The sequence below is a fragment of the Acytostelium subglobosum genome (assembly GCF_000787575.1).
Source record: "Acytostelium subglobosum LB1 DNA, scaffold: scaffold30, whole genome shotgun sequence".
Taxonomy (NCBI): domain Eukaryota; phylum Evosea; class Eumycetozoa; order Acytosteliales; family Acytosteliaceae; genus Acytostelium; species Acytostelium subglobosum.
In genome coordinates this window covers 267,446-280,015 of record NW_012236503.1, presented here as the reverse complement: position 1 = coordinate 280,015, position 12,570 = coordinate 267,446, and the positions used below count along the sequence as shown (strand labels likewise).

The 12,570-nt window shown below is 48.1% G+C and overlaps 6 protein-coding genes across 6 annotated transcripts; 2 read left to right on the top strand and 4 right to left on the bottom strand.

The window, feature by feature from the left end:
* Nucleotides 1–759: 759 nt before the first annotated feature.
* Nucleotides 760–1,206, top strand: SAMD00019534_110970 (hypothetical protein; the record flags this gene model as incomplete). The annotated part of the gene is made up of 3 exons (XM_012893750.1): nt 760–871; nt 960–1,022; nt 1,121–1,206. 3 exons carry the CDS (start codon nt 760–762, stop codon nt 1,204–1,206), a joined length of 261 nt encoding a protein of 86 aa, XP_012749204.1.
* Nucleotides 1,207–1,279: 73 nt separating this feature from the next.
* Nucleotides 1,280–3,555, bottom strand: SAMD00019534_110960 (hypothetical protein; the record flags this gene model as incomplete). Its single annotated transcript, XM_012893749.1, has 3 exons — nt 1,280–2,557; nt 2,662–2,945; nt 3,021–3,555. The coding sequence occupies 3 exons, from the start codon at nt 3,553–3,555 to the stop codon at nt 1,280–1,282; spliced, it is 2,097 nt and encodes a 698-aa protein (XP_012749203.1).
* Nucleotides 3,556–4,300: 745 nt separating this feature from the next.
* SAMD00019534_110950 (hypothetical protein) lies at nt 4,301–6,123 on the bottom strand (the record flags this gene model as incomplete). Its single annotated transcript, XM_012893748.1, has 4 exons — nt 4,301–5,647; nt 5,758–5,799; nt 5,863–5,958; nt 6,028–6,123. 4 exons carry the CDS (start codon nt 6,121–6,123, stop codon nt 4,301–4,303), a joined length of 1,581 nt encoding a protein of 526 aa, XP_012749202.1.
* Nucleotides 6,124–6,412: 289 nt separating this feature from the next.
* On the top strand, nt 6,413–7,291 carry SAMD00019534_110940 (hypothetical protein; the record flags this gene model as incomplete). Its single annotated transcript, XM_012893747.1, has 1 exon — nt 6,413–7,291. The coding sequence occupies one exon, from the start codon at nt 6,413–6,415 to the stop codon at nt 7,289–7,291; it is 879 nt and encodes a 292-aa protein (XP_012749201.1).
* A 116-nt stretch (nt 7,292–7,407) lies between these two features.
* On the bottom strand, nt 7,408–8,797 carry SAMD00019534_110930 (hypothetical protein; the record flags this gene model as incomplete). The annotated part of the gene is made up of 4 exons (XM_012893746.1): nt 7,408–7,467; nt 7,547–7,676; nt 7,747–8,505; nt 8,625–8,797. The coding sequence occupies 4 exons, from the start codon at nt 8,795–8,797 to the stop codon at nt 7,408–7,410; spliced, it is 1,122 nt and encodes a 373-aa protein (XP_012749200.1).
* A 341-nt stretch (nt 8,798–9,138) lies between these two features.
* SAMD00019534_110920 (hypothetical protein) lies at nt 9,139–12,500 on the bottom strand (the record flags this gene model as incomplete). Its single annotated transcript, XM_012893745.1, has 2 exons — nt 9,139–9,735; nt 9,816–12,500. Coding segments are annotated over 2 exons (3,282 nt in total), but the record flags the coding sequence as incomplete, so codon positions are not given.
* Nucleotides 12,501–12,570: the final 70 nt, after the last annotated feature.

The following is a 12,570-nucleotide window of genomic DNA, read 5'->3' as shown; positions in this document are numbered from 1 at the left end:
GATTAAGTTAAGTTATGTGTTTGTTATTAATAACAACTTGATTGAATGATTGACCATGCTGCTTATTGTATTGTTTGTTAGTCCTGCTGTTGACAGTTGTTGCTATCTACAACAGCAACAAGCAACAACACTTTGAAATTGCTTTGAACTTATTCAGTTCAGTCAGTTCCAAGGCCAGTTCCGGCGCAAGCCAGACCTGCAATCCCAATGCGGGTGCACGATGTGGATCGTGGCCCTCAATCAATCGGATATTTGTTTGGCTTTGGTCCGCGCGTGAAGTATTCTCATGAGGTACTTCGCAACAAGCTGAAGAGCCAAAATATCTGAATGAGTTGGAGGGCTCGAATGAAGCGATATTGCGCAAGTGTAGATAGAGGTGTCATCATTTATGCCCATTACCCATTTGATCTTGTCATCAAATTGGAACGTTGTATGGGCCTATCCCTTTAACAATCTATCTCTATCTATCTATCTACAGATACTACAACATGAAAAGAAAGAGAAGTGTTGTGAATGAATGAGTGAATGAGGGTTGAGGGCGAGGGTTGAGGGCAGGGTTCAGGTCAAACCAAGACTAATCTCATGCATTCTATCATTCAACAAGTGATAAGCAACATCGATCAATGGTATGAATGAATGATATACATGATGAAAAGATATAGAATGAAGGATGATATGCTGACTGATGATGTTTAGGGCATTGAGAAGACGATCAAACAAGAGGGTGATCAAGATGAAGACTCTCCATCAAGTGGAAGCATGGTCAATGTGCACTATGTAGGCTCACTACTCAATGGTACAATCTTTGATAGCTCGCGTCAAAGAGGCAAGCCATTCCAATTCACTGTTGGTCAAGGTAGAGTTATCAATGGTATCTCTCGTTCATTCATTCATTCAATCAATCAAACGGTCAATCATTCATGCTAATACTACTACGACTTTAATGTAATGTAATCTAGGTTGGGAAGAAGCCATTCCCACAATGAAGCCTGGCGAGATAGCTACATTCACTATCACACCTGGTATGTTATTGTTGTTGTGTTGTTGGTGTTGTTGAAGACACGTGTCATTGGCTCTCGCTAACAACCTTGCCTTGCCTTTGATGTTGTTGCAACTTTAGACCTTGGCTATGGTGCCAAGAGCTTGCCTGGTATACCAGCCAACTCCACATTGGTATTCGAGATTGAGTTGATTGACTTCATGTAAATGTCATTACTCGCGATCGAATAAACTGTTCATCTTCATCCTTGTCGACTCAAGGATGGATGAGTGGACTGCACTATTCACATCCCTTGCTCGACCTTAGGTTGTTTGGATACTCCAACAGGTTCTTCTTGCCTCGTGGCGTTGATGGATTGGACTGTGTATGTGGCGTGGATGAATGGATCAGCTCCTCATACAATGTCGACTCCTTGATTGGCGTGCCATCTGGCATGATGTTAACGATCAACTGGGGATCATGCGAGTCATCATTATGGTCCACTACCACATCAATCTTGGTCGCTGCATCCTGGATCATCGTCATCTCTATCGCACCGACCTCATCCTTGTCTGTAGTAGCGCCTGCTGTCACCACACCAGTTGTTGTTGCGGTCTCTGTCGCAGTCTCTGACAACTCGAGTGCTAGCTCTGGCGTCAGGATATCGCGTGCATGTCTCTGGACGAGGAAGCGAAGACGCTGATTCTTCTCACGCAACAAGGAGTAGCAGCCAAGGACAACAACCAGGATGACGAGGAATAGGATGTAGTTGGTGTACATGCTCTGCGACTCGATGATGGCCAGGGGCAGGATGGCAAAGCTGATGGGCAGCAGAATGAGCATGGGCAGGAAGAACAGTTGTGACGCGCCCAATGTAAGCACGCGCATCACACCGCCAAAGTAGTAGAGACTGCCCTCCCACGACGTCACCGACTTGAACATGTAGCACTGCACGCCAATCAACACGGCAAAGGCCGCGAGCGACATCAGGTCGGCGCGGTACGGGTGCTTACGGCGCATGATCGAGAAGTACAGCAGTGATAGCGTGACGGGCACCATCACACAGATGCGCAGCAGCAGGAAGATGTAGAGAGTGCCTGGCTTTGCGTAGAGGTGGTCCTGCAGCACGTAGTAGATGGTGGTTGCCAGAGTGGCCATCACCAGTCCAAGCTCAATGATCGACTCGGATGCATAGTATCGCAGGAACTCTTCCTCAGTGTGTGGATCCTTGAAGCGCTGAGTGATTGTGTGCGTGGTCTTGTTGTAGTGGCGCTCAAAGATCGCGTATGTCTTTTGGGCTGGCAGGTGAGGGCACACCTGGATCAACTCAGTGAACAGCGCACGATTGATGATCTCGCATAATCGTGAACCAAAGGCAACGGCTACGAGGTAGACCAAGTATGAACCACCCTGTGACAACACAACATCAGTCGCATTGCTGTAGCCCTGTATCAGGCGGACCGTCACCAAGGCCACGATTCCAAATGTGCCCGTGATCGAGGCTCGCCAGAACTTGGCGGTAGGCAGTGCAAAGTTGATCCACAAGTATATCTGATATGTTGGTTCGTATGGAGGGTACTGGATTGGATGGAATTGGATTGTTTGGCGAGTGTGAGTGGCGAGCGTGTGGCGGATGCGTGGCGACGAGTGTGGCTACTCAGTCGTGAGCAGGAAGTACTTACAACATCATAATACCATATCCTTGTAATATTGTTGGTTAATAGCATTATCTGAAGATATACTACTTCTACGTATGATGTAGTACGTGGGAATGGAATGACTATACATGCGACGACAAAAGTGAGTGCCAGCTCCACTGTGTAGACCGCGTCTCTTGTGAACTCGTAGTTTCCATGCTTGAGGAATGTGAACACAGACATTGCAATCTCCATCAACAACGCTACCAACACCAATATCCTAACCTTCTTTGTACATATCATATTGAAGTATCTCTCGAACTCGCCCTCTAGACATGCGCGCGACAGTGTTAGTTTAGTTCGACTCGCCACTTCCTCGCCCTCGCTCAATCAATCAAACATACCTGTTACCAACTCATTGAGTATTGGATCTTGGGTCGAGATGGACATGTAGCGCCCGGTCATGTTGGACTTCTTTCGCTGGGCCACTAGGTATTGGCGAGTGCGACGCGCACTGGCTTTGGTGGAGGTGCGCGTGCATCCTTCCTCGAGGTCGGCCTCGGTTGGTTTGGCCAAATGTTTGAATACCAATGTGAATGGATTGATACGGCCACGTAGTGCACTTGGGAATGTTGGTACCAACTTCTCGGCATATGATCGCAGTCTTGTACTATTCTCCACAAATCCTGGAACTGGTATTTGGAATGCTCTCTTAGTTGTAGGGTGGTGACTTGTACTAAGTGTCCTGCTGCGTGGTTTAAACAAGCTGGTCCTCAGAGTATCCTGTTGTTGTTGTGGTTCTTCTTGTTTTTTGTCAACTTCCATGTCCTTGTCCACATCCATGGATGTTGGTTCAGTGGCAATTGGAGTAATTGTGATTATTGGATGATCGATGGACGCGTCCACCTTGGGCGAGTCATCAAGTGTTGATTCAGTCATTGTTATAGCATGGGGGATTGGTTTGGAGTGATTGATTGAGTATGTGATTGATTGAATGCGTGAGTTGGCAAGTGATTGATCGATTGATTGATTGGAGTATGAGTTGTCAAATGATCATTCATTCAGTCAGTCAGTCATCCAGACGTACAATAATAAAACAATAACATAACAAAGGATTGGACCAATCAGTCATTACCTCATCACGCTGAATGCAGCCCTTTCTGACAGCTGTCTCTTCGCAAATAACCAGCTTGAACCATCGCACCCCTTGCCAAGGTATTCACACAAACACCAAAGCTAGTTAGGGGAACCTCACTACAACCTTAGAGGGTTTCAAACAAGATTGGTTGGGTGTTTTGCGCCCCATGGTGCTCCAAAGAACCAAAACACAGCCCCCATCTTGTGTTGATCAGTGCGAAAATCAATCACCACAATTGATCAGTACAGTGTCAGGGCTCTGCAGAGGGGTTCTTTTAATCGAATTAGTCCATGTCCACCTTTGGATGCGAGCTGCTCCATCGATTGATTATTGAATGAATGAATAAACGAATGATTGCAGCCCACAACTTGTCTTTGCTTTGCACGTTGATCATTGTAGGCTGGTGCTGGCGATGATGTTTGTTTATGTACATTGTTGGCCATTGACTGAAAGAATGAAGATCAATAAGGAGTGGGCGCCGGGTTGGACGAAGATCACTGAATGGATGAATGAATGAATGCCCATCATGCATTGTTTGATCGATGACTACGCCAGATTGTCCTGTCCGTCTACAACTTCTGACGACTGACCACGACGACGACGATCTTGTTTGAGCCGATCTAAATATTGTCCAAGTAACTGTTTGTCGAATTGTGGCGAAAGGAGTGTTGAGTAGAACTCGTCTACAGTCCCCAGGGCCTGGCCGCCCGCCAGGCCAGTGGCAGCCAGCGCCACCAGTTCGTCCATCTGCTGCTTGGTCGTCCATTTCAGACTGTGCGTCGGCTTGAGCTGGATGTTTAGGTTATGGTACAGGTAGATCTCGCCAAAGAACGTGACGTAAACAAAGCAGGGCGTGCTGGCGGCGCCACGACACATTGTGTAGTTGCCAGTGGTAAAGGCGCAGACGCGGTCGCCAAACTTGAACGAGACGATGTTGCGCTCGCTGTCCACCACCACGGTCAAGCCATCCCAGCCACATGCCACTATGTAGTCGTTGCCGTGGGTGTCACGCGACAGGGGCGCGGCATAGAGTGCGACCAGCTGGCCGCTGCCCATCTCCTCGATCTCCATCTTCCACACGATGCCCTTGCCGACACGCTTCAGCTTGAGCACGCCGTCCAACGTGGCCGTCGCGATGATGGAGGCAGTATCGGAATCGTCGATGCGCTCCTCCACGCCATCCTCGTTGACCAAGCAAGTGCCGGCGCGCAGATTGAGCGGCGCGCTAATGTTGGTGATGATGTCTGTCTTGCGCTTCCTCAGGTGGTCGATCGATATGAATGTCTCGTTGTTGGACATGATCTCGCCCGCGCCGCCAGTTGAATTGGAGAAGTCGCTGCCAATGCCCATGCCCATGCCCATACCCGCGGACGAGTGCGAGCCAGCCATGTAGGGCGGGGAGTATGACGATGACATGATGTTGGGGTGGGTCGATGATCGCTCCTCCTTGTACAGCTGTCCCTTGTTGTCCAGTATGATGTAGTTGGTGCCCTCGCACAGTCCCACGATCAATATCTCGTTGCCGCCCGACTCCTTGGCCATCACGAGCGTGCCAATCTGTCCGGGCAGTTGCCACTTGTTCTTGCAAACCAATGTCCACTCCTTCTGATCGCCAGCGCCGCTGCCGTCCTCCATGATCATCTGCTGTTGTTGCTGCTGCTGCGACTGCTTCTGCAGACTGAATGAGTAGAGCGTGTGATCGTATGTGCCAATGACCAGCTCATTCTTTCCATCATTGTCCACGTCGCCAATGAGTATTGCCGAGGCGTTTGGTGGCAGTCGCTGTGAGAGCATTGGTACCAAGTGTTCGGATGTTGTTGTTTGATCGACTCCATTAGCAGCAACATTATATATATTACATATTCCCTCTGATGATATCACTACCAACAAGTTCTATATATGTTTGATTGAGTTGATTAGGTCTTGTGCTCGCTTCACCTTTTCCTCCATCTCTCACTCACTCCCTCACTCCTCCTCGCTCTCGTTCGCACGCTCATTCATACCCTGTGACTATCTAACAGGTCACCAACTGCTACACAAGTGATCTAGAATGATTGAGTGATGATGTTAACATTCGAATGAACGACCCTTATGTCTCGCATACATACTGAACCAATGTTGTTGGCAACCTTCCAAGGATGCTTATCAATGCCCTTGAATATAGTGAGGTTGCCTTCAAGACTACCAACGATCAGTTCATTATCCTATTATACATGGGTACTTGAAAGTTAATCAATGATCATTGTTAAGTCATCGTGTTAGACTTGACTTACACCATCATTGTCAACATCGGCTAGAGTGATCGCACGTCTAAACACGTTGCCTTTCCAATTGAACACTATTCTATCTACAAGTGATATATGTCTCATTGTTGTTGAGTTCTCGAATGTATGATTGAATGATTGATCGTTCAACCGTTTCTTCAACACTCAAAGACCTTGAACAACAACCAACCCATCTTCCTTCATCGATCTTTGCATTTGTGTTTGGCGCGCGAAGTTGTTACCACACTGCCAACCAACACAGTCTCCACAAGTACTACCACACCGCCAGCTATCCATTACCTTGACAATACCATGTATCTAGTCTATGACAACTACTTCATGTTCATTTCATACTTATACATATATACATATACTTAAATATAAAGTAGTAAACATGGATAAATCAAACAACAAGTCTGGATGTTTCTTCAAAGAGATAGAGGCACTAAAGTATCAACATCATAGTGGAGGTCATGGAGATGTCAGCACTACTGTAACCACTCTATTGTCAACTCCACGTGGAGGTAGTAGCAATGTCACGGTCCATCCTCAGACACAGACTCAGTCCACAGATCCTGAACAGCATGATGATGTTCAATTGTTAAAGAATAGAATAGAACAGTTGGAAAAGATGATTGGAGTGCAGGTGGAGGAGAGCCAAGCACTGAGGCGAGACAAGGTTGAAGCAAAGAATGACAATGACAAGATGATCAAGGTGCTGGAGAATAGTTTGGCATCAAAGGAGGACGAGTTACAAGGATTGAGAACTCTGGCGCAACAACTATCTGCATCCGAATCATCAACAATTGAGCTCAAACAACAACTTCAAGTTAAGTCGGATCGTATCACATTGCTACAAGAGCAACTGGATGAACTTGGACAAGAGAGAAATAGCCTGGAGGACGATGCCAACATTACACAACAACAATTGGACAAGTTCAGAGCTGATATATCCACGTGCAAGACTCTGGCAACAGAGATGATCAACCAACTCAATCGTTTGACAATCGAGAACGAAGAGTTACAACAACAGTGCTCGTTAGACGAGCGCAACGTCCAAGCCTACAGAGCCAAGATCGACAACTTTATGGAGTTGTGGAGTCAACAAGACCAGCTGTGGCGTCAATTGCTTGGTAGTCCTGGTGGACTGCCCAGACAGTATGCCTCGACATCCGCCCCCGTCTCGCCAAACCCATCCAACACCTCCTTCTCCAAGTCTAGAACACCTGTCAAAATAGTCAACTCGCCACTCAGTATTAAAGAGTACCTGTAGCGCAACGTTATCTGGTTATTGGTGATTCATGGATGGGTCCACATGTCGTCAAGTTGACCACCATCCAAAGGGTATCTTTATTGATCCAATGTCCAAGCAGTAGTCCTCGCCACAAGTTACAAACTTGAGTACGATGGTGTTCCAGTTACCTTGGACTTGATGAATAATGCTCCATCCTATATTGATTGAATCAATGTTATGTTAGTCATCAATCCATGTCCATCCAATCGGATCAATCAATCCAATCAATCATACCTTTATCAAGTTTCCAAACTCGACCCAACCATCGTGGTTGGGCATCGCCTGAGCATTCAAGGGCATGCCTCTCTGCTTGACATTGAATATCAGTCCTGCAACAATATATACAACTGAAGCCGAGCACACACTAGGATGGATGGATGGGAGCGATGTTAGACAAGGATGGGTGGGTCCATGGACTCTTGGCTTGAACTTACATTATGATGAAGATCCATCCTCCACCAATACCGGGTTTCTTGTAGCTGGAAGGTGTGGCACAGTTGCTGGGGAGACGCACGGAGTTGGGGTCGCGAGGTCCGGATGGCAGTGGCGCCGGCTTGTAAAGGATGGACAGGGGAACGGTGTTCTGCTGTGAGATTAGCGTGAGGTTGTAGTAATCATTGTTATAATGATAGTAGAACTCGCCAGAGAATAGATTGACCAGGTTCTGGATGATCTCGACTGCGGTCTCATTGGGCATGAACACCATCTTCTCGTAGAAGTTCATGATCTGGCCCCATGTGGCCGGGTCGTTGATGTTGTTGACAATGACGGGTGGCTGCACCACCAGCAGTGTGATGAAGTCGCGAGGTGGTGGCGAGGTTGGCGCCAGGGTGAATGTGCCGCCAAGGTTGTAGAGCGCGGTGAATGAGTTCCAGGCAAAGTCATCACATGTGCTGCTACCCATGTACAGTTCGCCAGTGTTATAGTCGCGAACATCATATAGGTTGTAATAATAGTTGGTCACATTGTATCCTTCCATCCAACAAATATAACTAAGGAATTGAGCACCAGTGATGGACATCACATATTGTTGACTCGTTGACCAGTACGTTCCATTGAACTCATTATCAAACTCGATGATGCCCAGGTTACCCCAACTGATCGTTTCATCAGTCTGATTAACACTTGGAAATATGGCATTCAAGATCTGAGGATACGCCACATATTGGGCTGTATAATTCTCGTTGGATTCACTATTATGATTGATGTGATTAAGTGATTGTGGGGTGGGGTGGGGTGGAACGATTCCATGTGATTGGGTGGAGTTGGTCAGTCATGTGCTCACCCGATCAATCAATCAAATATAACATACGTAGCATAGAAGTATAATCCAGAATGATATGCCTTGAGATTACCAAGCAAACTACCAAATTGAGCCTTCATCAGTGGGGCCTCAACGTAGAACACCTCTATGTGTTCATTTAAGTTATATGCATTGGTCAATGTTGTTGTTGCCAACATCAACACCAAGACAACAGCAAACATCAAGCTTTGTACCTGCATCTCTTTATATATATTTAATGAATGGGTATTGTATGAATGAACGAATTATAGAGCGAGAAGTTGCGATTACTTTGATCAATCATGAGGCAAACGGTCAAAGCGATGCACAATGCGAACAACAAGACCTCTTGTTGTACAATGCGCGAAACAAAATATCTTTTCCCCAATTATGGGGAGGTACCTAATAGGCTTGTAAAGTCACAACTACAATCAAAAAAGGCGCAGATCTAACCCCAACACTGATCATGATCAAAAAAATGGTGTTGACCAATCACAAGTGTGTGGGATAGTCCCATCATGTACCAGTCCAATCAATCGAGTTAGTTCATTTGAGCTCTACCCCTGTTCTTGGGCAACTTCTGGGTCTCTATGATGTCCTTCTCCTTGTAGAAGTGCGGGGCTATCTCTACAAGCCATGATGGCTGGATCTCGATGACTTGACGCATGAACTCTTTGGTCGTCTCGACCAACTCATGGTAGATGACCCATTTGGGTGCGTTCTGGAATAGACACGAGGATGGATGTATCTGCACGGTCTGATGATGCTTGGTCGTTCGGTATTGTCCACTCTTTTCCAGTTTGGCCGTGTGATAGAAGAAGCCTGCGGCGATTGACTTGCGGATGGAGTCAGTGTCGTCGGGGTTCGACTCGACCTGGATCTCGACTCGCTCCATCAGGCTTTCCAGCTGCTCGCGCACATCCTGTGCTCGCTTCATCGATCGGTGTTGGATAAAGTTCTCAAAGCACCACTGTATTGAGAAGCCAGACTCGCGCCATTGGTTCCAAACGTTGAGCAGTGTCAAGTGGTCGCCCTGTGGATGGTGGAAGTTCTTCCTCGCAGCGTCCGCCGCAAATGCCTTGTCTTTAGGTCGATAGAATATAGTATTATTTACAGATAGCATTGCACAAATGCTGAGTATCTAATGTGTTTGATTGATTGGAGTGCGTTAGTAATTGATTGATTGAGATTGAGCGGGTGATCGAGTGATCCCAGACATACCTCTTCGGTGACTTTATACTTCTCCGAGGCGATGACCATCTTGGAGAGCTGGGGGTCCAGTGGGAACTCGGCCATTCGTCGGCCAAGTTTGGTGAGTTGTCCACGGTCGTTGAGCGCGCCCAGCGCGTAGAGTTGCTCGAGCGCCTTGATCAGGGTCTCGGCAGGGGGCGGATCCATGAAGTCAAAGTGTATCAGGTCGTTGATGCCCATGCTCTTTAGCATCAGCACAACATTGCCAAGGTTCGTTCGTTGTATCTCTGGAATGGTATTCTCGTCCAACTCGTTCTCAAAGGCCCATGCTGTGAAGAGACGGAAACACTTGCCTGGCGCCACACGGCCCGCACGACCCTTGCGCTGATTGGCCGAAGCCTTGGACACGGGCGTCACCACCAGGGACTCCATTCCAGTGCGCGGGTTATAGTTCTTTTGCTTGCAAAAGCCTGGATCAATGACGTAGATGATGCCATCAATGGTTAGTGAGGTCTCGGCAATGTTTGTGGCCAGGACGACCTTGCGCGCATTGGGTGGCGTCGGCTCAAAGATCTTGGCCTGGAGGTCGGTGGGCAATGTGGAGTAGATTCGCGTGATGATCAGCTCCTTGATCTTGGAGCCCAGGCCTCGTGTGCGCTGCATCAGTATCTCTGCTGCGGCGTCCACTTCCTCCTGACCCGTGAGGAAGACCAAGATGTCACCCAATGGTTCTGTGACGTGAATCTGGAGCACTGTAACGATGGTGGCGTCCAAGTAGTCTGCCTCAGGCGCTTGTGTATAATGAGTGGCCACCTCGTACCTGCGGCCAGGAATGTAAAAGGTTGGCGCGTCGTCAAAGTACGCAGAGAATTTCTCGGCATCCAGTGTGGCCGACGAGATGAGCAGTTTGAGGTCGGGTCGGAAGCGCGCAACATCCTTTACCAGGCCAAACAGGATGTCAGTGTGCAGGGTCCTCTCGTGCGCCTCGTCAATGATCAGTACACTGTAGTCTGCCAGATCAGGCTTGGTCAGGAACTCGCGGACCAGCATACCATCAGTCATGTACTGCAGGATGGTCTTCTGGCTAGTGCAGTCTTCGAAACGGATTGAGTAGCCAACTTCATTGCCAAGCTTGCAGCCCATCTCTTCGGCGACACGAGCCGCCACACTCATAGCGGCGACACGACGTGGTTGTGTGCAGCCGATCTTGCCGCGTTTCGTGTAGCCCTCCTCGTGCAGGTACTGCGGAATCTGCGTGGTCTTGCCCGAGCCCGTCTCACCGACGATGATCAGGATCTGGTGGTCGCGCACGGCGTCCAGCAGCTGCTGGCGGTACGGGAACATTGGCAGCGACTTTCGCGTCTCCTGTATCGACATGGCCTTGGCCTGTTTGAGGTCGTCGCCAACCTGCATCGTCTCGACCGCCTCGTCCTTCTTGCCAGTGATCAGCTGCTCCTTGATGAATGTGATCTGGTCCTCAAACACGTATTCGTACTCGTCTCCAGCCTGTGGGCCGTGCGTCTGTCCTGCCTCCTGCGCCGCCATGAGCATTCTGTTGCGCTCCCACTCGCGTTGCTCCGGGTTGAATGACATCTGTTCCTCTTTCTTGTTTGCACCGCCGCGATCAAAGTGAGGTTTGAGGAGGTCGGCATGCTGTTGGCGTCGGGACTTGGCGTCGTCATTGGTGGACGACGGCAGTCGGTAGTAGTCGTCCTCGACCACGTCGTTGATGCGCTGGCTGGCCAGCTCGTACAGTCGCTTCTTCTTTTGGTACTCGCGCACCTCATCCGCCGAGAGCTTGGCGCTCTTGAACAGCTCCTCCTCGTCGTCCAGCTCGCGCTTCAGCAGAACCAGTCGCTTCTGCTCCTCGCCCACCAAGAACTTTCGTCTTGACAGAACTCTGTCCTTGTCCAATGAGTCCTCATCGCCACTCTTCTTCTTCCTCCTGTCCGACTCGCGCTCCTGGTCCTTGCCTCCCTTATCCTGTGCCAACTTCTTTGTCTTGTCCTCATCACGTTTCTTCAATCTCAGATTGAACTCTGCTATCTCTCTTTGTTCGCGTGCGTATTCATCCTCATCGTCCTCTGGTTCTTGTTCTTGTTCTTGCTCGGCGGCCATTGCTTGTTGTTGTTGTTGTCTTCTCTTGTCCTCTCCTGTGACAATGACAGTATCATCATTGTCCCATCCATCCTTGTCTGTCTTTCTAACATTCTTTGTTGTTGTCGTTGTTGATGTTGATGTTGTTGTCGTGGTCTCTTTGTCCTTGCCCTCCCTCAACCTCTCCTTCTCCCTCTCCTTCTCCTTCTTCCTCTCCTTCTTTCGTCTCCTTCTCTCTTCTTTATCGCTGTCATCTTGGTCGTCATCATCATTGATATCCTTGATTAGTTGATATGATGCATTCTTCTTTAACAAGTCCACTTTCTCTTTATCACGTTGTCTTGATGATGTTGCATTTGTTGCACTTGATGAACTTGATGATGATGATGAGACACCAGTCTTTGATGGTAGTCTATCTATTAGACCTTTGGCAAATGCTTGTGTCTTGGCACCTGATGGGAAGTCATTATCTTGTAATGACTGTACCAATTTATCGACTGATCCAGCCTTCTTTGCCATGGCCATCACATAGTCGACCAAAGTCTTCTCTGTATATCCCAATATATCACTTATATTATCCGATACCCATATCTTATCAGACATCTCTTCTCTCTCTATCTATATTACTATGTATTTTAGTTAGATTGAATGAATGCAACTTGTGTCCTTGTCTAAGAATGCACTTCAC